This window comes from Harpegnathos saltator, unplaced genomic scaffold, assembly GCF_003227715.2.
Source record: "Harpegnathos saltator strain DR-91 unplaced genomic scaffold, Hsal_v8.6 scaffold467, whole genome shotgun sequence".
NCBI lineage: Eukaryota > Metazoa > Arthropoda > Insecta > Hymenoptera > Formicidae > Harpegnathos > Harpegnathos saltator.
In genome coordinates, this window is record NW_020230280.1 from 804048 (window position 1) to 830883 (window position 26836).

Here is a 26836-nt window from a genome sequence, read left to right on the forward strand (position 1 = left end):
AAATTTGAAAGTGAAATTCAACACTCACTATTTCGTGCTGAATTTCACCAACGTGTACAGTCCGGCTCCATCGACGAAGCCAACTGCTGCATACGAAGCCAAAGCGTTCGAAACTTCGTAGCGTCCAGCCTCGATTTTGCATCAATCCACGTTGATCGCATTTCATTGCACTTCACTTCACTTCACTACGCCTTACTACATTCACGATCCGATTAATGTCCATTAACGACGCTTAACCGGCGTTAACTTTTTATTGTAGTCGTCGATTTATATCGTGGAACGACATCCGCATATTTGTTTAGAAGATACACGTTGCGCGGCGCGATAAATTTTAAAATATTTAAAAACGAACTCGCGAGTCGGGCGTGAATAAAACGCGAATCGAAGGTCACGGTGCCTTCGGCGTAAAAACGAAAAGAAAAAAATATTCAGATTTGCGATAATTTTATTGAACTTATTCGGGACGTGTTATAAAGTGATTTCAACATACTCGCGGCGTGAATCGTGCGTAAAAGAAATCGATCATGGAAACTGTGAATTGAAATTCGTGAACAAAATCATCGTGACGCGAACGTATGTGAAAAAATGGCAAATTAGAAAATCGCGAGATCAACGCGTTGCGCGATGGTAAAATAATCGCAAACGGCGTGAAATTTTCACGCCCCGTGCATGTTCCGCAAGAACGAAGATTATTTCGCAATACATACGCGAAGATTACTTCGCGATACTTGTGCGAAGATTGCTCTGCAACACTTGCGCGAGGACAGCTTCGCAATATTTTTGCAAAGACTCCCAGCAATATCTCTGCGAAGTTTATTCTCGAAATATTCCTGCGCATTTAATTTAACGAAATCTGTATTTCTCCGGAGAACGTAATCGCGATGCAAAAGTAAAAAACACGAAAGAAGGAAAGCAACAAGACGTAAATATACGTAAAGCACGCAACGATCAGCAGCGTGTACGCGGCCGAAATATGATTAGCTATCGCGAAATATATATATATATCGCTCTGATGTGAGCGCAGTGGTGACGTTTACACTGTATGTGTAAAAGTCGAAAATGGAAAATCGCGTTAGTTGCAAAATTCATAAGCGAACGAAAAAATCTCTAGATAAATGATTGCCGCGCTAAATCGCCTCGGATATTTTAGCGAGACGCTATAGTAAATTTAATCAGACACAAAATTCGTATATGCTTCGTTAAATGTAATCGCGCCATGAATAAAAACGCGCGCACAAGAGATTAAAAAAAAAACTAAAAATTGTGATCGTGAAATCTATCGACGTGAACGAAATTATCGACGAGCTTCGCGCGCAATAGCGCAATTCTGACGCGCAATCGTTTCGCAATGTATTTTGCGAAGTTCAAACGTCGAATTTTATTCGATGGTATCCGAACAAACGGTAAATCGAACCATCAAAAGAAGTAGTGATACAAGCCAGTAATGGCGAGCCGGGTAATTTTCGAAATATATCGTTTGCGTTTCGCTCCGAATCAATCGTTGAATCGAGAATAGTTTAAAAAATACTAAATTCACTTCATTTCATTTCATTTTTAAAATTCATCTCTTTATAGATGTACGACAAAATACATCACGTGTGAGCGGCTCTTACATAAAACACACTAATAACAATTTTCATTGTTACGCTTAATTAAATTGGAATTAGTTATTCAATACATCATTAAGGCAATAAGGCAAGGTTTGGCGAATTGGGTTTTGGCCGAAAATGAAAAAAAACAAACTTGTACCACAGTACCTGCCTGATACAACGTTCGTATTTACGTAATGTGTAAGTTTACACGCAAAAATTTACTAAATTACTAAAATTACTAAAATTACTAAAATTACTAATTTACTAAAAAAGTAAATCACATTGATTCTGACGAAACAGTTCGCAAATAAAACCACCACCTTAAAAATGTATTTCTTTTTTTTCTCACTCACCGAACCGCTTCGAAGTCAGAGTCGGCCATGTTTCGCTACTCAGTTCTGAAACAAAAATATAGTTTCGCCAGTTAGATTTGAGGAATACAATTTAAAGCGAATAAGCGAGTTACATATTTTGCAATCGAAAATCGAGATATTCCAGCGGCTATATACTATTTTTTGAATGCAAAAAATAAAAAGCAGAGAAAGCATAACGAACGTATAAAACTCACCTTCAAGCCGACCCTGCTCGGCCCGAACCGGATCCTCCGGTACTCCTGCGTCCGCCGGAACCGCATCTCCCGGGACAGCATCTGCCGCCGTGAGGTCGCAAGTTTTGCCAAACCTGCAACAAAAAGAATTTTCTTGATCAGTAACAATAATAGAGAGTTTATTTGGTTTACTGAATGAAAATATAAAGTTTTCAGCTGTATGTCTCTTTTAAATGCACTAAAAATGCAATACGATATTCATTCTTTTAATTTCACGTTATTCTCAATACTCACGTTGACTAAAACATCACAATCACGATGCGAATGTCGCAAGTGCTGCATTTCCCTCTGTACATCAGCTCCGAATAATGTAATGAAAGATACGACAAAGAACGACGGAATTTAAAGTGTCGACACGCGGTCGCTGCGCGGATTGTTATGATCTCAAGCGCGACTAGCAGCCGAATAAGTACAAGTACGTATGTTGTCACATTGAAGGTCGCGCAACCTTGGGCGCGGTGACTCGCGCTCGGAAACAGTGTATACAACTTACACTCGGTTATTTGATGTTGTTTATGATGGAATATTTAATTTTTCACTATCGTCTGATTCATTGATCGCGAACGTGTCGTATATGATATGCGCGTTATTTCAAAGACCGTGCGACTGTCGAGTTAAGCTCGGGCGCGTTATTGTGAAATTTATCTCATATCGTTTCATTTACAGTATATTATAATATTGAACATTACGCTATATTATAATCGTTAATTATTTAACATACATTTCGATAACAGCTCGCGCAATTTTGCCCGTCGCACAGCCGTCGGTTATCAAGAATTAATAATTGATGATACAAATACATATGCAAGAATGTAAAATTTCCTACGAATTATTGAATATCAATTAAGTGACAGGGACGTAATACAGAGATGCTATACGCCTTTAGCCGGCGTGTGCGAATTCGATAAACCCTATCGCGCCCCTCGATAAAGAGCGAAAGTGAAATTCACGCGCGCTTACGGGACGGAGATTCGACGTCGTAAGATTAAAATCTAAGTCAACGATTATCGACTTTGACGTATCGCCGCTGCGTGCACGCATGCGTAAACGAGGTATCGGTGCCCGCTTACGGTATCTCAACAATGTAGGGTGGTTATCAGCGATACCCCTGCGGCATTGCGAGGAAGAACGACCGAATGACAGAGCTCGGAGCTAAGCGAGTCACGCACGCGCAATCTCCATACATCACCGTTGGAGCGTGTAAACTTTTCAACCCTCTCCCTCTCCTACACGCATATCCTGCTTGCAGGAGAGTGCCTTTTCTCTTTCTCTCTTTGTCCCCCTTTTTCATTCCCTTTCTTTCTCTTTTTTTTCTCTTTCTCTCCCTTTGCCGATTTTCCCTCCTTCCTACCTTCCTTCCTTCCTTCCTTCCTTCCTTCCTTCCTTCCTTCCTTCCTTCCTTCCTTCCTTCCTTCCTTCCTTCCTTCCTTCCTTCCTTCCTTCCTTCCTTCCTTCCTTCCTTCCTTCCTTCCTTCCTTCCTTCCTTCCTTCCTTCCTTCCTTCCTTCCTTCCTTCCTTCCTTCCTTCCTTCCTTCCTTCCTTCCTTCCTTCCTTCCTTCCTTCCTTCCTTCCTTCCTTCCTTCCTTCCTTCCTTCCTTCCTTCCTTCCTTCCTTCCTTCCTTCCTTCCTTCCTTCCTTCCTTCCTTCCTTCCTTCCTTCCTTCCTTCCTTCCTTCCTTCCTTCCTTCCTTCCTTCCTTCCTTCCTTCCTTCCTTCCTTCCTTCCTTCTTTCCTTTCCACTTGTCGTTCCGTGTACCAGGCGCGGGCCTACAAATTATTGAAGCTCAATTGGAGCGAGGGAAGAAGACTGTGACCGGGCTAAACGCATCCACGTTCTCGGCTCTTTCTCTCTTCTCGCCTCTTTCAATATCTTTCTTCTCCCCCTTACGCCCCCCTCTCTCTCTCTCTCTCATTCTCTCCCTTTCCTTCTCTGTCGTGTCCGCCGTTGACTCTATCTGCGATTCCGTCCGCCATCGTCGTTCTCTTTCCGAGACGCGGCTTCATCTTCTTTCAACCCATTCCTCGCGTGGAGCTTTACCGGTTCCTGGATTATGCCGCGGCTTAGGAGGTAAAAGGGTGGGCTTAGCGATTATCCCGGAGGAAGCCCGGCAAACCCTTCGCATCGAGCAATTATTTGAAATTTCCGTTCGATATCCCTCGAGGCACAGGAAACTTTATTTGACCGCGATTAGCCCCACCGTCCCTTTCTCATTTCTCTCCTCCCCCCCTTCTTTCTCTCTTTCTTTCTCTCTCTCTCTCTCTCTCTCACACTCGCTCTTTCTCGACGCTCGTCGTTTCGCGGGAAGATACCTATCCTCGAAAATTTTAACGTCTTAGACGAGTCTTGATAGTTTCGTTCGCGAAACTTTGAGGGGATCTCGTTACGAGCGAATTCACGTCGGGAAGATTATATTGTCAGAGATACACCGCTCAATTAGACCTCTTCCTCACACATACACGCTGGTCTTTACGTCTTACTACGACGGATTATTCTTTCGGTCTTGACTCTCGCACGAGCTTCATATCGCGAGTTTGAGGCTCGTTGATAGACCGGCGCGATAGCCGCCAACTGATAGTCGCGAAGTTAGAGCCTCGTAACTCGCACGGTATATCTCGTCGAGTCATGCTCGACAAGCGTCCAAAGCCACCGAGAGCGCGATAAAAAGCATAACCACGTGTAATCTTAGCGAGATTATGACGCGAACCGATTTCGCCCCTCGACAGAAATTAATTACAGGTAACGCTCGCGCGCGCCGAGCGTTCTGTACTCGTCAGGTTGATTTGCGAAACGCACTAAAATGTCCTGTTTTTTTTCTCTCTTTTTCCGCTCCCCCGCTGTAAATGGGTTTGCGTTGTGTAGTTTCAGTTGTTCGTAATACGATGTTTACCTTATGCTCGTCCATTTGCAAATTCCGCGGATATTTATTGAAAAATGTTTTACGTAAATACGGGGCACATTTTACATCGTTTCCCGTCATCAAATAATATTTGCCCACATTTTTTTGACGCTGAAACAGATTGTTTATCTGTCCACTTTTGCAAGCGCAAAAGTGTCGTCGGACTTGCCGCTAAGTGCACATTTGCAACAAGTAAATATCGCGGTTAATTAAACATACGTCGATCAAGTCGATCAGTACGATATCGACCGGCGTGAGCCAGTAAACCGGTTACAATTCGAAGCTGATGTAGCCGAAAAAATCGTCACGGAAGACGATAAATAAGCCCGACGATATTAATCATCCTTTCATTCGACTCTGTCGACTGCAGATAAGCATATACTTCAACCGCGAGTAATAAGGGTCTTTGGGGTCGTCTAAGCAAGCGACCAATAAGCAAGAAGTGTCCTATACAAGTCAAGCTTATAAATTACTTTCTTGGGTATCCGCCAAATTAATAATCGTTCCTTATCTGGCCGCAAAGTTATACCGAACCGCTCACGACCGACCCGCCTCCGCTCCCGCAATCGAAATTGCGGAAAATTGCAACAATTCGCATTAGATGTCGGGAGCGTGCGTAGAGGCATGCGTGCACCCCCCCTCCTCCCCCCCCCCTCCCGACAGGTATACGCGCGCGAAGCCCGCGAAAACGCGTTCCTCCTCGCCGGGGAAAAATACGACCGACGTGGAAGCACGACGAACGAGGGCTGTGGTCAGTGGGTCGGTAATACTCGTTAAGAACGAAAGAGGGTACGCCCACTGCGGCTGCACCGAGTTCTGATAAATCGTGCCACCATGCGGATACGGAGGGTTAGGCGAATGGTCGGACGGCCAGTGGCGGCGACGCGTGTTGGTGTGTACAACGCCGTCGTGATACACAGGACGTTCGGCGATAGGTACATCTCGAAAAGCGCAAATTCCTCGACGAGAACATCGTGATTGATCGTGCCTTATGAAGCTGACGGGCGTCGCAACGTTACCTCGCATGGAACATCAAAGGCCGAGCGCGAGTCCGCGGCGCGAAACTTGAATTTTCCCAATCGACCTTGGCGCGGCGAGTTTCGCACGGGGATTTCACTAAAGGCGCGTTCATTGAGGTATTTTCACGCCCAAGAGCAATAGGCAAAATACCGCGGCTAATAACGAGCTGCGGTCAAATGTTTGCCGAGGAAAAGTCGACTCGAGCTCTTCAAGAAATTCGTATCTCTCCGAATATCAAGCGGCGTTTGCACTAAGCGAGCAGACGTCGATATTAAGTACATAATTCCGTGATACGAAAAGATCCGCGAAGTCTGCTTCACGTCACGCGGACGTGCGCAACGAAAATCGTTAAATGCGCGCGCGCGCGACCCGCCTTTCGTTGTAATTCTCCCAGCGAGACGAGAGGACTCGCATTTCACGCGGAAACACTTTCTTCCTCCCTCTCTCTCTCTCTCTCTCTCTCTCTTCCTCCCTCTAGCCCCCCATCCGAAATAAAGACCACCGCGGGTAATCCGAACGGACGGAGCTGTAACAGATAACTACTTATCACCGCTAAAGGGATGATCTAGATGTCTCTCGCGCGCGCACATCCACACGACGCCGTTGTTTACGTGTCTACGTCGCAGCCGTCGAAAGCCGGCGACCGCGACCGCGACGTGCTGAATCGCACAGGGACGGACGGAGTCGTTTCCGGGACTATGAACCGTCCCAGCTGTCCGGGAGCTTAAGAACCCCGAGACCGGTGCGGTCTCACCGCGCTGCATCGGCCGTCCCGAGATCCCCAAGCCGATATGCCGTACACCGTATACCGGGATTATGGCGTAATGTGTGAACCGACACCTTGACTACCTCGATCTCCTTTAACCTCCGTCCCGCGGGGACACAATCCCGCGTCTCGTTCTTACGAGCGCGCCGGCTCCTCGAACCCTTTCCCGGGAGCGCGAGAGAAACCCTTTCCCGATGCGGGGCTATTCGGCCCCGTTGTACCTCATTTCCTCTTGTTAGCTGGCTCGCTTAAGCTCAGTTTCCGCCGGAAAGTGTTATCGATCTACGCTCGCGGACCCCCAGGCTCTCTCACCGCCCGCCTTGTCGCCGCTCGCGTACGTGTGTCGCATTGTCTGAGTGCGCGGTAATTAGCGCTCTGAGCGACGGTTCCGAAGTTCCATAAACGTCTAATAAGTTCGAGCCGTGATCGTTGAGAATCGCCAATAACGCTGCGCTCGAAACGAGGGGTACGCTGAGCTCTCGATCGTTCCTGTTTACTTGCGAGTGTCATGTTTTGTACTGTTAACAGTGCTTTATATCCATTAATTCTTTTATCCCTTCGATGCGATTAAACGCGAACGATTAGGTCGGAATGCTGACGGCGTAACGCAATAAGACGTAAATAATGATGGATGTATCCCGCGTCAATCGCAACATGTGCGCGAGCGCGTGTGCGTGTACGTACACGTCTCTCTCTCTCTCTCTCTCTCTCTGTCCAATATCACAGGAAAACGCCGCTTAAGGCGGATTGACGCTTTTTCAATCTCCATTGTTCCGCTTGCAGTTATCCACGATCAGTTATCAAGCTGAGTTTTAACGACATTTTATTTAGCCAAGGAGAACAATGAGTATTCAGCGCACACATGGGACCAGAGCGGTCGCCAACAATTTTGAGTAAAACGAGAACAGCGAAAAGAGGGGAGAGAGAAAAGGAAAGAGAGAGAGAGAGAGAGAGAGAGAGAGAAAAAGCCGTGTTTTACGTTCTCCGGCGTCCGTGTTTCATCGACAACAAAGCGCGTCTCGCAGGTAGGTAGCTCGCGCTCGCGATATCGCGGTTGCAGGTGAGAGCGAGCGAACAGCTTTCGGAAAACAGTGTCGCGATCGATTATACAGATCGCTCGGCGCTCCGGAAGTATCCGCAATAACGTTCTCCCGTACCCCGGAAGACCCTTGTCAAAATATTAAACCCTTCCCTTGCGCGGAGGATCGAGTTTCGAATAGCATCGCCGTCATAACGAATGCGATCCTCCTCCACCTTCTTCTCCTCGCGGGTAGATCGCAAGAAAGCAAAAGCGGACAGAAGAGGACACAGACGAGAGGGTTAAACCGGCCGGTATCACCTTACAACGGCTTTCCACGGCGCGGACGCGAATGCGAGCTGTTCTTTCTCTCGAGGGGTGGTAGCGTATTTCCATTATTTATTTTTGTTCCATCTTTGAAATCATATACCCGTTATTATCATGCCGCCGCTAAGGCACTACGTGCGCCTTATTATTATTATTATTATTATTACTATTTTTGTTGTTGTTGTTGATTCTCTCGGAAAATTTTCAACGCGCGAAAGTTGAGCGAACTCAGCGCGGATAACGACGAGAGACTTGACATCGAGCGGCTGAGACGCGACATTTGCCGAAAATATATTTCGGTCGATCCTCCTTGTGCCATATGGACCAGCAACACTGTCGTAAAAATAAAAAAAAAAAAGGAAAAAAGAAAAAGAAAAAAGCGAGAAAGAGGAGCCGCTGTTCGCTGACATTCGCGGGGGAATTTACGGGGAACTTGGCGAATGAGAAAGATATTTCACGAAAGATAACCCGGCGCGGTTATTATTTTCAACAGCAGCGTGGCGATTAATCATCGATACTTTGCCTCAAGAAAAGAACGGCGCGCGGAGAGCCGCGCAAAGCCACACGTGGGGCGCCAGGAAGATACCGTAATCGATACCGATACCGGCGTTTAATCCTATTATCGGCAGCGTGCGTTATCCAGCAAGCCTAAGTGATAGTTTTGCGTTGTTCCAGCCCCGATTAATGCCAATTAAACGCGTTATAAACTTTAGTACCACGGTATTAATAATTGTTGCTAGTAATGGCAGGGAGATACGGCGAACGCGCGATGCGCGTTTCGGGATAACATATTGTACTATTCATCAAACACAATGCCCGACTAATCATTAATGTCCATCGTCAGTCGTCATCAATTAACACTGCCGCGATGGCTAATTGTTATTACATAACAAATTAAAAATATACGACGCGCAATATAAAAGTATAATTTAACAAACGGACATTTCGAATTATCCCGTGTCGATCACGGCGTTCGTACGTTCGCCATTCTCTGCGCGAAGCGCTGCTTAAAAATTCATACGGTCGTTTTTAATGATGTTTATATCGGACCGATCATGCTCCAAATGAACGTGCAATTATCCGGTGACGTTGAACGTGTATGATAAGTACAACGAACTAGGTCAATATAATAATAGTGTAATGAACGTTATAAATAATAATAACAATAATAACAATAACAATAATGAGTGAAATGGAAATTAGCGCAACGGCAAAATGGAAATATAATTTCTGGAATGTGACATACTTGTGTGGAAATTTTATCAAATTTCCATATAAATACTGTCACACATATACGCGCGGCGGTACTATACTTAACTATACTTCCACGAATACCGCGAGTATTTTATGTAAAAAAAAATATATATATGTATATATATATATCATGTAGAAAAAAATATATACGTGTAGGAAAACCGCAAAGAGAATAAATAGTCGGTCGAGTGCTATTGGTTTACACTCCAACCGCAATCTTTTTTCCTTTTGCAATACCTTCGCATAAAATTGTCCTGCGCTTTAATTTGTACGTGCACTCGTTGTAATTATGCGTGTGCGAGCACACGCGCGCGCGCGCGCGCACACACACACACACATATACGTCTAGCGCGCAAAGCAAGTCCCCGTCGTAACGTGATATTCACGAAAATAAGACTTCTACGCCCTTTGTCAAACTTGTCCCAATATTTTGCTTTCATTTATCTTCGGTTGCGCGGCTAAACGCTTCCGGCGGAATAATGGAATTTCCGCTACCTTCCATGCGCTGTAATTCAAGAGGAGATCGCTATTTTCGTATACTCGTGAGCCACTTACAATGAGTGCCAAAAAGATAAATAGGACTCCACGTTAACCCGAAAAAGCGATTATTCAAATTCAATGTCGACAGTAAGAGCGGTTTATCTAACCTTTTACGGAAGACCGACCGCGCAAAATTTCAGGCGTTACTCTCCGCGACCGGCCGAACGCAACGATCGGGAGCGACAGCTGGACGGAATTGTGACGAGTGCTATTAATTGGCAAATTGCGAGAGCGTGTACACACGCCAAACTCAAAAGTGCGCACCAGCGCGTATAGCTTACCGGAGCGTAGCGCAGCGACAGTTAACTAATTCTTTCATCGCGGCCACGTATAACGTGAACGTATGTTATCCTATCGTTATATTTTATCGGAAAAAGTGGTGGAATTTCAATATAGCCCAAATTCGATTATTATGCAATCAATTCTAGCGCACCCCAATGTTACGGGCCATACAATATTTGTAAGCAATAAATGCTCGTGGTATTCATGAAAAAGTAATTAATTTTCGTGCAAACACACCATCTCTCCCGAAATGTCATGCGAGCAAATATCTGCGCTAGCGAATTCTAGTCGTTATTACTCGATGTCCATACACATGCGCGGGCGCGCGTTATTTTATTATTTATTTTTTTGTTTTTATTTATATTTTTCACAGGAAGCGAGACGCGCGCGCGCGCGCGAGCCAATCGCCTCGGCGAACGAACGAGCGAACGTGAGTTGTGTTGGTTTCGCATTTTTACTTGGCGAATGTCGTCTCGTTTACCTTCCGAAGTTATTTTTCGCGTCTCACGGCGCTTAAAATTGCAATTTCTCCCGGGTGTCACATAATAGTCGAGGAAATAGGAAAATAACGAGCGAAACGCGCAGGAGGGTAATAAACGATTTTACGCAGGCGGTCGCCGCTGTTTGCGTCTTCGAAAGCCAGCCGTTTTAGATTAAACATGCGAAACTGCTCGTAGAGACCGCTCGTAGAGCCGATGTGTGCTCGTGACTTCGCGTGCGCGTGTACATTAGGTAACAGCTTACGACGCTAACGGGACGTAATATGCGCGATTAAAATGTCGCGGTCGAGTGTACCTTTGACTTTTACTCTCCTCTCTTCATGTCGCGTAAAAATCGCGAGAACGCGTTCGCGTATCGAGCGCTGCGCCGATGATACCAACAGCTTGGTCAATAGCGCTTGGATATAATAGCGCATCGTTGCGAATTGCCCGATATACGGTTACGCGAACTTCGCTGTAACATTCGCGAGTTTAGCGGCGAGTTAAGTTTTGTAAGTGCGACGCCACGCTCGACCTCGCGTTAGAATTGAATGGAACTGCGTGTTATAGAAACCGAGCAATTAACCGTTGCATTCGACTGGCGCACTCTCCCTCCCCCCCCCTCCCCCCTCTCTCTCTCTCTCTATCGTACTCGCTTTCTCATTCTCCCCGACCTCCGGACGAAACAAGGTGGCCACACTCGGTAGGTACGCTGGGATTCATCTAGACCGCATCGTTGTCCACCTGCCCGTAGAAACCCGGGTCGCTACATAGGACACTCTAATTCGTTGCAATCAGGAGAACCTTCGCTACTGTTTGCCCACCTTGTTGTACCCCTATTAGTTCCGCGTCAGAAGGCATGCTCACGTGATTTGTATCCACGATCTGCGACTGCGTCTAATCTAGAAACGCGCGCTAAGTCCCGCATACGAAGGAGCGCCACCCTGCCTCTCCCCCTTTTCCCATCTCGTTGTCGCTTCCATTTGATTGTCTTTGTGCGACAAGTTCTCGCGAGATTTACTCGTGTTCGTTGTATAGAAAGAAAACTGTCTCTTGATGACGTATAATGATACCGCCGGCGATATTTAACAACAGAAAAATATAACATATTTCCTGAGGCATCTCAATGTCGCGAGATTCTCTGGTTACAAAAAAATTTAAAAATAAAGATCGGAGATACGGATAGAATATTGAGATAAATGGATATTATAATAGATAAGTGTGAGGCAAGTTCTTTTTCTTCCAAAGTTACGACTCGATCTCGATATCACTCGGAATTCGTTTCTTAAGTATCGATTATAATCGCGTTGTTCCGTCCACGGCGCTGTTATGGCCTTGAAGATTATCTCTCGAAAATACGAAAAGTTTCGCCGATGCGAGACGTAATAATGCGATCGACAGAAACATTTGTGCGATTCCGCGTATGTTGGCCGGAAATTCTGCCGTTAACCCTCGGCGCAAACACAGCATTGTTTTACAGACTTCCCGTAACGAACTTGTGCCGGAGCCGCCATTTCGCCCGTTCGCCGAAGCTTAATGAGTCGTTATTACTTCTGATAGTCGGTAACAGCGGGCGATATCAAAGGAGCCAAATCGCGACTCTCACAGCCGAAAGGCCGCGTGGAGAAAAGCGCGATCGGCGCGGCGAACTTTGGTCGTTACGCGAGCGTACCGCTCGAACAAAAGAAACGAACAGCTCCCGTGAAATTGTTCAGCCTAAACGAGCGCCGCTCGAAAGGCGCAATTGCGCTTGTCAGAACTTATCGGGCATCATGATCTCGTTACTCGCCTCTCGCTTCACTTCTACCGTTTGGCTTTTTCTGGAAGTCGATCCGAGGCACCGATTAGCGATACTCTATTCCACAATCGCAATCGCCCTCCCCCTGCTAGCGCGCCTATTCTTTCCTTCCTTCCTTCCTTCCTTCCTTCCTTCCTTCCTTCCTTCCTTCCTTTTTTCCTTCCTTCTTCCTTCCTTCCTTCCTTCCATCCTTCCGTGCACTACCAAGCAACCTCTCGAGAAAATCGAACTCTAGCGCGATAAATTTTAGCGAACGTAATCATCGATAAGAAGAGCGAACATTCTTCCTGTAACAGGACTCCCGCGCGCGCGGTGCACGACGAGAGCACGGGAAAATATTTCGAAAATAATCTCCGGCAGCTTTTCACTCGGGGCGATGTTCGATCGGGCCACAATGCAGTCCGCGTTCAACAAGCGACCGGCTCGGATGGTACATCGCTCGTCTTGAGGTAGGTCTTGAGCGGTAGGTTACCGTTAATGAGACGTAATTCACGATCGCATCCTGCTCGTAATCTATCGAAGTCTCCGTGTCTTCGGGGGCTTCACGATAACGAGGAAGTTAGAGCGCGTCAGCCGGGTCGGCCGCGAAACAGTAAGTATTTTAGTCGGGAACAGATGAGTATGCTCGTGGGAAAGTACTCCTCGGGAGTACTAACGCGCTGCGCTGCGCGCGAGCGCGGGCGGCGGACTGTATTCGGCGAAATTGGAATTTAAATTTATTGCCGCGTGCTTACGTTTACTGCCGCAATTCGCCGCCGAGCTGCATTTGTTTTACGACAATAATTCCGCGAGATTTGGCTAAGATTATGGCGCGCGGTAATAACAATGTACATCAGCGAAGAAAAGCTAGACATCGCGGTAAACAGCGCGGTGCACAGCGAGAGATTGCGTAATTACCGTCGAATCAGCAGCGTAGCGAGACGAAGGGATTTCGCGAAAATGATACCGTGAAGCACCATTTCTGCCACGTTATCAATGAAGACGTTCCGCTGTGACGTCTCGTACGGGTCGGACGGGCTCGATGGAACGTCCGACACGTAGCGGCGGAAATCTAATTTTCACTTTGCGAGCAATTTGCCTCGGCAAATTACTAGAATGGCGGAAGCGCGTCGGTGAAGAATATATTAAATTTGAACAAAAGTGGTGGTTCACACCCACGGGTTGAAAGAGAAAAGTCACATTTTAGCGGGAGAAATTTCGTTTCACGATTTTTCACGACACATCCTTCGCCGGCCAAATCATTTATCGACAATCCTCGAGCAACGAGCAAAATTAGAAACGAGGAAGAAAAGATATATGGATAATCCAAATAAATCTCGCACATTTTCTACCGGTGACGTTTCCCCGCGAGAGGGATATTTTTCCTAAGACATTCGGCCAACGTCACAGGCAGATAAAAGAGGAGCGACTCGGCGAAGAAGCAGTGAACTCTCCTTGAGAGCTGTGCAGTCGAGCGTTGGCTCGAAAAATCGACAGTTTCTTCTATTTGCCAGCTCGCGCTTTTAAGATCAAAGAATGAGGCCTTAATTAGTAAAAGAACAGCGAACACTCGCTGCGTGAACGTCTCGACGTTCTCTTGTAAATATACAGGGTGTCATAGGTCAACCGTGTCTATCTTTTACAACGTTACCACAACAAGAGAAATTATACTTGAAGATGGGACTGGCGGCTACGAAACTTTTGTTAGATGCGGTTACAACTATACTGTACGATCGACTCTGTATCGACCCATGGAGCCACCAAGTGCCCGATTTTCAACATCAATCCGATAAACGAAAAACAAATTTCTCATGTAGTAATTGACAATATTGATTTACTATATAACTCGATCGATGTAACTTCCAAAATCACGCGCAAAACTAAGTAAAAAATGACAAATTACACAAAAACTTTGGCACGAAAGTTAGCGATACAAACATGGGAATATATATGAAATTTTGTATCTTACGTGACAAAAATGTCCAATGTCCTCTGTTTATTTAAGTATATTCAAGTATATTCTATAGCATCTTTATGCAACGATATACCGCGTATACCGTGCATTGTAATCTTGTACAAAAATATGTGCGTCATTATACGAGGGCACGCGCGACGTATATAAAGGCGCACCGAGTGCTATGCGGAGGAGAATGGCGTTTGTCTCGCGTTCTTACGTCGATTTTTCGCCGAGATACACATGTTAGGAAACACTAAAGTTTTTCAAAGCGGCGTGCTGTTCTTTGCCGCCGAGAGACCGATGCCGCGCCCGCAGTCCACCTTTGACACCTTTCGATTCTCTGGTGGCTTGCGCGATATGAGCGACGCGCAATATTGTCGTCGGGCCTGGGAAAGGCCCGTCAAAAAATTCGCCGCTCGCCAATATATCCGTGTAGAAAAGTCGCAGTGACGTAAAATAAATTGCATTCGAACGCTAATATCGGTCCGATTCTAATGAGAAATACGATTGTTTCTCAAAATAAGAGACTCAGTCGTCGTATTGTAGCATCTTTTACGAAACACGAACATGGTTGATCAGAGACACCCTGTATGTACTTATCAAACGGAGCAACGTTTCTCGCCCGAGAGACCCTTAGGTCCTCGATGAAAGGACGCACCCGTATAATATTCCTCCTGCATGTCTCGCGTTCTCCTTATCCTTGAGAAACTTTGGTTAACGCTTTGACAGAGTGTTAGAGTGAACACGATGATGAGCCAACAATCGGAGATTGAGCAAGGTCTCAACGAAAGAAAGCATAGAGACGAGTACCCGGGTGGTATATCGTTTCATCGTAAATACAATTGAAGCGTTTTCGTCCTTTCGTGAGAAAGCCGCCGTGCAATTCCGAATTAATATATATAGTTACGTTAAATGAAAGAAAAAAGCGTGTGTACACACACACACACACACACACACACACACGTAATACGTTTCAGTCGTCGCATCCAATGTCTCAGAGATATCGCGACACCATCTCCTGCACCGGTTCCGGCCCAGGCAGGATATTTCTTTAATAATCGTGAGTTACAAGCGAGACGGCGCAATACACGAGGTTTACGATCATCAGACCCGAAGGGGTTAAAGAATTTATTTCGCACAGCGATGCGTTCTCGCTTCTCTTGGTTCGCAACGGGCGCCGTTGGCAATAGGGCATTCTACCCTACTTTATGCACATAATAAATAGAATACGAGCGGTGCACGTATACACAAACAGACACACGCACACACAAACGAAGAGACGCGTCGCGCTTTTATACGGCGATCTCTGTATGGAGAGACCGGTCAAATATAGATTCTATTTTTGTATGGCCCGACATAATAGTGGGTCAAGACGAGTTGCGCAGATAGAAGGAGATTCCTATTCCTATTGTGCGGAACAGAGGGGATAGGACGGCGAAAGGGCGGCGGCGGAGGAGAGGCGGAGGGGAGAAGGGTGGAAGGACGGCACGACAGGGCAGAACTCCAATATTCGGAATTTATAACCCCTCGTAACTCAGTCGGTTTCTGCACCTAATACCAACCGACTTGCTTGCCGTACCCACTGGTTCGCGCTAGTTCCTTCTGCGAGCTCTTCAAAATGATTTCACTGCCGCGCCTCTTTATTATCGTCATCCCTCCACGCGCTCGTACGCGGCGAGCATAAGCGAATAGACGAGCTGAGCCTCCTGCTCGCTCCTAAGCCTCGGCTGCGTGAGTTTACACGTACGCACGACTTTGCGAGAATATACTCTTGTCACTTTAGGTGCAATCCTATGTTCGACCTCATTGCGAGACGAGTGATTTATTCCCTATGTGTGCCTTTGTTTATCTTCGTAGATTCTTCCGCCGTAAAAAGAAACAAGCAACGTCACACCAAAGCTAGCAAGATATACATGTTTCATTAACATCAATTAATCGAATCAATCGCGACGAGATCAAGGTCATTGCAAAATAGAGTGAAAGATGTAGAGGCTCGTGTGCTTGCTTGCGAAGAATTTTTAAACGATATCAAGAATCGTGGGAGATCATTGAATCAGATCGACCGAAAAGTCCGCGGGTGAAAAGTGCCCCGATAGAACCCAAGCACTTCGCACAAGTGTATTTTACTGCAACACTCGGCCGGAAATTCGGCAGAATGAAGGAGCAGAAGAGAGAGCTCTCTTCCTTTCTCTCCCTCTCTTTGTCTCCCTCTCTTTGTCTCCCTCTCTTTGTCTCCCTCTCTCTCTCTCTCTCTCTCTCTCTCTCTCTCTCTCTCTCTCTCTTCTCCCTTCTTCTTAGAGTTGGGCTTCATTTCGCGGAGTATCGCGTCGCTGGAAAAACAGGATGGCGATGGTAGCGTATCGATTTCGAATTTGTGTATAAGCGGCGTATCGATCCCACCTCTTCAGCCCGGGAGGTATTATACACCAATAAATTCGCGTAATCGCATATCTCAGGGCAATCGCGCTACGTAGACGGAGAGAGGCGCTCTCCTGGAGAAAAATATAACTTCGCCAGGGATTCCCCGGGGCTCTATACATTCGCCTTCTTCTGTGCTTCCGCCTTCGAGGCCATGACTTCCGCCCTTTCCACTAGCCGCCTACCCCTTCATTTCCTCCCTCTCTCTCTCTCTCTCTCTCTCTCTCTCCCCCTCTCTCTCCCTCTCCCTCTCTCTCTCTCTCTCTCTCTATCTCTCTCTCACCACCTGCCGTATTTTAATGGCCAGTCATAAAGCACAGGAAAATTAAAAATTCATACCGACGAGAATTTAAGAGTCGTCCGCGCGTTTACGCTCTTTGCTCCATTACGTGCATGTTTGCATCGTGAACATAAAAATATTCACAGTTCGTGCTATGTGTGGGCGGGATATGCGCGATAAGCGTGGGATGCATTAATAAAGTCCTAACGGTTTAATACCGTGCAGTCGGGCGTTCAATTGTCCGAACGCCGTCGGAGGGGCCTGGTTTGAGATCGACGTGGAATTAGTGTGTTTCTCGCGACAAGCGACTGATCGTCTTAGCAGCGCCCGTATAGAGAGAAAGAGAAACGTAAAAGTACCTTCTCGCCGCATAATTAACGGAAATGCACAAGCTTCCCGTGGCCTTCCTTCTTCGCGATATATGCCCGTCTTTTCCGCGTTTTTCCCGCTGTGCCACGGCCGGCAGCGTGATGCGGCCCGGAAATGCTACACCGGAAGGCTGAACCGTTGCAAAGTCTCGGCGTGACCTCGGCACGGAGACGCTTCTCTCGCGACCCACTTTCATGCTTTTCGCCTCTGTATTTCTTTCTGTATGCCGAGCTGCTCGCCACCGTCCATCTCGCCTTTCCTTCCGTAGTTTTAAATCACCCGCATCGGTATATTTTTGCGCCTACCGGCGGCTTTCACGCGACGCGTCCCGTTCTATCGAGGGGAATTAAAACGGCAAGCATCTGCGGCGGGACGAATCCGCGAGCGTAATCCGAGAGGGTGATTGCGGCTACAAAGTAGTTGGCGCCGGTCACTATCGCGAAAAAGTAGCGAAGAACAATTAATACCCCGTGGAATTCCCCGCGAGGGACCGGTCGCCGAGAGATGACGGTGCGCAGACCGCACCGGCTTTGATGTAATTATCGCGGGATTATGACTTGCGAAAAGTTAATCTGTTATTTCAACTTTCCCAGTCCGTATATTATTTGTGTGATTTGCAGTTTTTTTTTTTAATGCCGCTCGACTTTTTCATTCCGCGTGGATCTGCGCGTATTTAAGAGAACTTATCTCTTTTGCTCTTCGTCTGAAATCACGCGTATATTAAAAGATATTCAAACGAATTAATTAGAGCGGTTATGTTGACTAACCGTCTGGAAATGTAACGGTATCGGGACGTTATAACAAGAGATTCCCGTATTTTTCGAGGTTCCAGCCTCTCTGCGGCTCGAAACACCGGTCAGAGGGTTTGTTATCGTTGGCGCTTAATTATCAGCGAGGACTAAAGCGACTTCGAGCGCCGCTGCCGTCGTCGCGATCCACCGCGGCCTCGCCGCGAAATCCGGGATTTTGTGCGTTCGCGCCGTCGCAATAACAATAATATCTCTTCGGCGGTTTATGCGAAATCCCTTATCGCGACTGTGACGTATCTGACAAACGTCAGCCGCGCGTGCTGTTATTGTTGGTACTTAGGACTTACCGCGGAATGGGTGTCTGGAGGAGGATCATCCCACATCTTTCCCGTCGCCGGCTGGTGGAAAAATCAACTTTCGAACGCAACGGCCGTCTGACGATCCGGACGCTGAAACAGGAAGGGAAAGGAAAACGAGATATTAGCGTTAATTAGCATAAGACGCGCCTATATATGTGTTATAATCGCGCGATTAAATGCAAAACGCGGGACGGAATAGTCCTTTGTGTTATTAAACACAACGACGCCTCTCCTCCCTCCGTAGAAGAGATCTGGGTCCTCTCTCGATACATAAAAGCGACTGACGTCACGTATATAATAATACATAACGGTAGATAAGCACACGAATCTCGTGATTCTTCGCTGGTTCATTAACGGAAGCGCCGTAATTATTATCGTAACGGCATTTGACGTAGGTAATGCAATCAGCAGCTCCCCGCTTCTACCGCCTCTAATCGATTTTAATTGGCGGTTAGCGAAGGGTATGAAATCGCTTTTATGCTTAGATTACACAAAGCTCGTGTAACTCATCGCACGATGTGAAATCGGTACGACGCACGGCGTAAAATTCCCGCAAAGTCGTAGCGCGAACTTGCGCGAATGCGCGGACTTGCAGATGGCAGAAAATGAATAATAGATGATCGACGGAATTCTATGCAGCACGTTAGATGAGAAAAGACACGCGGTGATACTTCGGTCGGTTGTACAGCGCCGATCGATAGCTCAGGTACATTGTACTCTCAGTCTCGCGAGGACAGAAAATACGGTAAACTTAATTATTACGACGGGATCGAGAGTCGGAAGCTGAAAAGAGGAGGATGTCTTTTTCGGAAGGGCATTTTATAAAGTATAATATTTGAACGTGCAAATGTAGTCTCTAAAGTAAGAGCGTGCACGGTATAAATGGCAGTTGGCTTCAAATATCGTCCTAGTTTTTTTGTGAGCCGATAGATGAAATCTTTGTCGTGAATGCTTTGTCACAAAAGATTCAGTTGGCGTCGAACTCTAACCTGAGAAACACGTTAACCATGCGCCATGAGTGCCGCATACGCATCGCGCTACGAGGCTGTGTTCCTTTGTTCCCACCCCAAAGGACCAAAAATGTCATATGCAGAGTGGCTGCTAAATACATGGGGAAAGTCAAAATCGTTCGTCGCTAAGTGGGTTCAGCGATATAAGAAGATCAAAAATGTCGATGACTTGCTAGAACGTGGCTCGATAGGCAAAGTGACGCCGAATATGGAAAAAAAATTGTGAATTTGTTTAAACGGAACCCGAACTCAATGCTTAAAATTTATGAGAAGTGTTTGTTGCCGACTGCTAAACGATGCTTCATAAAAAAAAACGAGGACTGGATCTTACAGGAAGACAACGAGCCAAAACACCGGAGCAAGCTTTGCACCGAGTGGAAAGAGCAGTCTGGCATCGTCACACTTGATTGGCCATCGCAGTCGCCAGATGCAAATCTCATTGAAAATGTGTGGGCATATCTCAAGCACAAGCTTCGAGGAAAAAGAGTGTGCACTTTGAAGCGGCTGACACGACAAATTCGTCTCATTCGGAGGTCTTTACCGAACGAATACGCAGTCAACTTAGTGGAAAGTATGCCTCGGAGATGCCAGGCAATTATCAATGCCGGTGGTGACTGGACTCATTATTAATGGTATAGCATTTTTCTTCTCATGGAGTACAACAAATCCATGTACTTAAAAATCATTAAAAATAAATTTTTCTACACATTAACCCGTGCACGCTCTTACTTTACAGACCGTATGTGTGTGTATGTGTGTGTGTGTGTGTGTGTGTGTGACACGTAGCGAAATCAATCACTTTGGCAAAATATTTCCCCACAAACTGATGTATTATGTTTCTTTTTTTAATAATAATTAGACAAGCAACGAAACGCAAATTTAAATTCATCAGCGTAAAATGTGACATTTATTATCGGAACGAAAACCGTGTCAGCCGACCATGTGCAATAGTCACATTTCTCCCGGACGTAATCACAATAACGGAAGGTTAATCGCGCAATCGACGTGTAAATTATAAATCCAATCGCGAGCGGAATTATCGTTGGCTTTTGTAAACGAAAACCGGTCGCGTGCGCTTTTTCATAGACACGGCTGGTGGCTCATGATGATCGATACGGGCACGACAACAACAACGACGACCAGCAGTTTTTAAGCTATCAGAGCATTCTCTAACCCTCTCGCTTTCGTAGTTATTTTATGGCTCTGTACCCCGACACACGTGCACATCCTACACCTACACCAAAAATACATGACGTGTCAGCGGTCCGTTTGGCGCGTACAGCTTGTCCCTATCACCTAACCGTCCCTAATTTAGTCTCCCCGCGCCGACGGAAGAGAGTAAATTCCTATGTTCATTCGGTACTTGCAGCATCCTGAACCAGTGTCTCCCAATTTAGCGGGACACCCTTCGGAATTTGATGAAAAACCGCAGAGCCGTTACTCGGGTTTTCACTTAAAATGATAATTTCCGGCGGAAAGCTCGTATTTCCAATTCGCGAGATTTCGGGCGCATACATATTCTAAGTATATCGAGCTGGTAAAAATATTAAGGTGCAGAATATTCTAAGTAAATGAAGACGCGGATATAAATATTAATACATATGAGCGCGTATTTATAAAGAAGCATTTACATAGCTCTTTTTTAAAGCGTTACTTTACGAACTTTATAATTTAGATTTCGATCGAAATGTAGCATGTATGTACTTGAAGAGGTATAAAGATTGGTCATAATACGATCGACGTGTTACGACCAGCCGACAATGGTATTTATTATTTTATTCTTTTTGATGAAGGCTTTTTTCATCCATTGCCTCGTTTCGTTTGGGAGAGACACTGCTCTAAACGAGAGGTCTCTCTCTCTCTCTCTCTCTCTCTCCCTCCCTCTCTCTCTCTCTCTCGGGATGGACCACTTTGGAAACCGTATTTATTTCGAGGAGGTGCGTTTGCGAAGAATCGCTTTGGGGTTAATTTTATCTACTAAGATGTTTGGACAAGCGACAGGATCAAGTTTTGAGAGAAAAGAGTGAGTTTCGTGGGTCGCAGCACTCCCCACAAAACCGCTCGCAAGGATCGACGATGGGGTTTCTGTTTTTCTAGAAAAGGGGAGTCTGTCTTTTCTTCCGTCGGAACACCGTTTTCGGATGTCTCATACGAGCAGCACGGCTGGCATCCGCGAGAACTCAATAATGGTCGGTCAGTTTGGTTTTCCCGGGAAGAATCGTTTCGCTGATAACTCAAAATATCGCCCGTGATGCCGGTAATATTGTACACCTCGCGAATTTCACGAAGGAACGTCGTGCACACTCGCTTTCGCGCGCGTCCTTCTCTTTTTAAGTTCGTTAAATCGGCGGGATAAAAATCTACAATTATAGAATATCGCACTCACAGGGAAACGATAATAATCAATGGAATTGACGCATTTGTTCTGTCATTGATTTATTGGCGCGTGCAAACATCTTCCTTTGAATAATAATGAGCATCGAGTCTATTTTTACCGAGTCTTTTAAATAATAGGCGGATTTTGAAATTCTAATGACTGAAATATATCGTATGGATGTGTTACTAAATGAAAAATATTATACTGTTTTCTTATTGTAAAGTGTCTCCTTGTTCTCGTCCTTTCTTTATACAAATCTAACACAAACAATTGCCGAGATATTATTAATTATGCATACTGATCATCTAACTGGAATCGCTCAATGTTTTGCTATGATCTTTAATGCGGAGATCATTATTATTCACGAAACATGAGAAGACCCCTTATAGCAATTTGTAACAGCATACATAATATCATGCTATAACGCTAATATCGTATTGACGTTATACGATACGTTAATATACGATATTATACGATAATATATGATACGTGATTCGTGTTCCCAGACATCAGCAGAACACACGGTATTTCTCACTTAGCATAGGCTTCACAAATACCAACAGTTGTTCTTAGAGGTGCAATAAAAAAGCCCGTCAACACGGATTTTCCTGTGTATCGCTCGGGTGAGAAATACTCGGTAATGCAACAGCTATTCTTCCCCAACGATCAATTCCTACAGATGTCAAAGTAGACGTTTATTTTTATACTCGCAAAGCTCTCTCTCTCTCTCTCTCTCTCTCTCTCTCTCTCTCTCTCTCTCTCTCTCTCTGTCTCTCTCTCTCTTTCTCGCTCCACGATATTGTACAACATTACAGGCACTCGATTATTTTCGATATCACCTTCGCAACTAACGACGTTCACGCCACGACGAAGCTGTCGTCCATAATTACAATCCCCATCACCGTCTTCTTCAGCGGTATTCGGTATTCCGTTTAACGAGCGACGCGCGATATTCTCCAGCGTCGACAATAAATGAGTTCGCGATAAAGAACGGTCCTCTCGTTCGATGGGGTACGCTGCCTAAATAGTATTTCCATCCCGTCGGCCGATATACCCTGGGAGATATAAGTGCATTTTGCATCGAAGCGCGCGTACACGAGGGCGAGAGAAAGAGAGGATGGGAGGGAGGGAAGTAGGTAGGTAGGTAGGTAGGTAGGGGAGAATCTTTCGTGCGATTTGCATACGAGCTACGTGCCGGCGATACGTCCGATAGATAGCTCACGTACTTCCACCAGAGAGACGGTCGATTAACTTGGAAATTATGAAAAAATGTAAAAAGCAGAAAAAAGAAACACGCGGGCCGGTCGCCGTGTCGCCGTTGTCGTTTCGACCAAAATCACCTGGAAGATTCGAGGACGGAAAGGTAAAAGAAGAAAGAGAGAGAAGAGAAAAGAGAGAGCGATAGAAGGAGAAAAGAGGCAAAAGAAAGAAAAAAACAGAATAAACGAGATGCGTAAGCCATCATTATAAAGCCATTTAGCGTGCACCGGCCCGCGTAAAAATGCCCGCGTCAAATGGTATTCATGAGACCTCGGCTAATGTATTCGGATTATTTGAATAAGGCGGCAAGCTGCACCAGCGCGACTCATTCCGCGTTGCAGTTCTCAAAACCGTAAGCGACCATGTCTGAAGCGGCAAGTCGGTCGAGTCTTGAAAAGAAAACACGATCGTGCGCATCATTTGATGGAGGCATGCGAATCGCGTTTTCTTGCGAGGTCAACGACGAGGTCGACGTTTGAAATCGTGGAATATTTGATTACTCGGGGGGAAAGAGATTAATTCACAGTCCATCGACGACTATTTTCACAAATATACTGATGATAATCACTTCTTTTCGTGTTCGTTAACGCGATTGCGCGAATTACGGTCATCGGGGCGGATGCTCTAAAACGTACGAGGAAAAAGCCATATATTATAATATCACCCCTTCGGCTATTTAGGAAAAAATAGAAATGCTGTTGTCATAAAGCACTATGTTGAGTCTAACTCATAGTAGAAAGGGGTTAAAGACCTCGCCCTCTACTCCACTCTCTCGTCGAAGCGACTATTAGAAGAACGCTTGTCCCGCGGCGTCGCAAGAGTCGGGCCGCGTGCTTCTCCTGACTCTATATTTAACCACGCGCTTTAATTTCGCATTCGAGACCGCCGGCTAACTGTAATTATAAACTTTACGCCGCTGCCGAGTCCTCGACCGTAGCCTTTTGCCATGAACTAGACCCTTTTGAACCGCCGGATAAATCCCCGAGCATCTTACCCAAGTATCAGGTCGACGTATACGAAACGATTTTGCATGAACGATCGTGCGCATAATTTAGTGGAAATTGAATATGCATGACTATTTCGAAATATATCTAATAGAAGGGCGTGTTTGCCCTTCTAATTTTGTTGCGATCATTTCGGCTTTTTTACTGCTAACTCGCGACCTGGACGAAATTAGCAGTTTCCAAAATTGGAGCCATCGAGAATTAAAAACGAATGGAAAAAAGAAACATTTTTTGTAACACGTCTCTATTTTATTTAATTTTGAGTTTTATTTTTAGTTAGAGACATTTAATTTTGAGTGCGCTTAATATTTATTTTTGCCAAGTTCACTGTAACTGTTTGCAAATTTATTTTATATCGCAAACCGTTTCCACGACGATTTATATAGCACTCCGAAATCATAAAGCGATATTGATGAAATTTTTCAATTATTTGTATTTCGCTTAACTTATTACGATTCGAAAACTAAAAACACATTGGTATACTTGTGCAGAGAGTGCACATCGAGAGTTACTTTGTAAAAGAAAAATTATTTCAACGTGTTTGTTTTTTTCGTTTTTTACTAAACGGGTATCGAATGCGTTTATCTGCTACAGAGATATTCTGCGGATCCTGTAGCTTTCCGGACGCGATATTTTAGGATGTCGTGTCACGTCAGGTATATCAACGTAATATTTCCCGCGGCGTTGGCAAAGTCGAGTACAAGTTGCAGCGTTCTCGTCAGTGATATGCATCTTGTGTTTCTAGCAGGATTGCGCTGTAGATTATGCTTAGACTATCATATCTACGTGACCCGTCTACATATTGTCAACGCGATGTTTACGCGGACTTTTTCCCCGAGATCTACGAGAAGGCAACGCGAGCTCGGGACGAAGCACGAGGAAGAAACGTAGAAAATTCGTTCCTTCACTTTATCGTCATATGATTTATTATACCGATCAATTCGCGTCGATCTTATTCCGGGGAGGATGAGACACCGACTCGCTGTGTCGCATTTGTATTTCGTTTTTTGCGCTATCTTGCTTATCATTTATTCTTCTTTATTTAAATAGCGAGGATGGCCATTTACGAGTCGTCGGGGAAACGTCGAACGTCAAAGATTTAAGACGCGATCGCCGGTCGATCGTAAGTTTCCCAGCGGATCGGGGACGCGACGACAAGCGCAGCGGACAGAGCACTTGGAAAGCATCGATAGTCCACCGCCGCCGCCGCCGCCGCCGTCACTCCTCGAGTATCGATGCACTCTCGTGAAGTTGACCGGACGTTCTGCGGCGGCGATGCGAGCCGGTGGAAGTAATGATTTATGGAACGGCGTGTTTATTTTAAACTGCCCGTCGTGCCTATCGGTATGCAGCAGTAGTCGAACAATATTCAATGCCGATCGAACAAGACACGAATCGTCCGCGCGGAGTGAAACGGATGAATCGCTCTCGACGCGGGCGATTTGTCAACGTCCCGGCTAAACTGCTACATAATACGAGCTACACGAGAGCTTTATCTCGCATTTCCTCTCGCGTCCGTCGACTTGGCGTTTTTTCGCGCCTCGTGATCCTACAACATCTCGAGAACTAAGTGTCTCTGTCCGCTTAGGAAGTAATTAATGGACAACGGCTCGCGGTTTTGCGCGGTAGGAGAGCCCGCGTTTTCCATCGTCTTCTATTACATCAGCCCGTATTTACTATATACGCTTTCGCAACCGCCGCGCTTGCTAACGCGGCCCGGGCGCGGGGTATTAATCTCTGGGAGGTCAGGACGCGAAAATATCAGCGTCCATCGTTTCGGTATGCTTCCCCTTTGGATCGCAAGTAATTAGCGATCACGAATATGCGCTCATACGTGCGCATTTCAACGGAACGCCGCAGAGGCACAAAGCCCTCGGCGAGGAGAACGCCCCAAGATCCGCACTGACGAGAGAAGGCGGGAGCTACGAGCTGCATGAAAGCGCATCGCGCGATTATTATTTAACCGTTTGACTTGGCACTGTTGTAATCTCACGTGCGCGAACTAACAGCCACGGAACGGAACCATCTCGCGCGCCGGGGATCACCGTAAAAAATGTAACGCCTGACGCACGCCGCCGCGTACGTAAACGAGCGGTGGCCGCGCGCGGCCGTCCGCAACAAACTTCCCGTCTAACCGCACATATTAATAATTAACGCGGCACTTGGAATAAGCGGAACAGTTCCGGTCTGCGGCGCGCAAGTTACCGGCAGGGGGGGGGAGAGGAGGAGGAGAGGAAGGGGGTACTCGCAGAAGCTATACAATTATTATCAAAGTTGGTAACGAGTTGGCGGTGACAAAACGCATTGTCAGAAACATTGTCGCGACTCGTGCGCGTTTTTTGCCGAAACGAACTTCATTTAATTACGAGGAAAGTAGTTTTTGTTGCGCGCCGGCGAAGTGAGAGAAAAAGGTGCAGCAAAACGGCGAGAGAGATAGAGAGGGAAGGGCAGAAGAAAAATAGGAAGAGAATGAAACGGAGGGAGGGGGGCTCGCT

The 26836-nt window shown here is 46.1% G+C and overlaps 1 protein-coding gene across 1 annotated transcript in view; it reads right to left on the reverse strand.

The window, feature by feature from the left end:
- The window catches only part of LOC109504007 (uncharacterized), a 183319-nt gene that overhangs the window by 147232 nt on the left and 9251 nt on the right, over positions 1–26836 (reverse strand). The window contains exons 3-5 of the mRNA XM_019842254.1: positions 18679–18780; positions 2161–2273; positions 1946–1990 (exon numbers count right to left, since the gene is read on the reverse strand). Of these exons, the coding sequence (XP_019697813.1) occupies positions 1946–1990; positions 2161–2273; positions 18679–18780 (260 nt within the window). The remainder of the gene's footprint in view (positions 1–1945; positions 1991–2160; positions 2274–18678; positions 18781–26836) is intronic.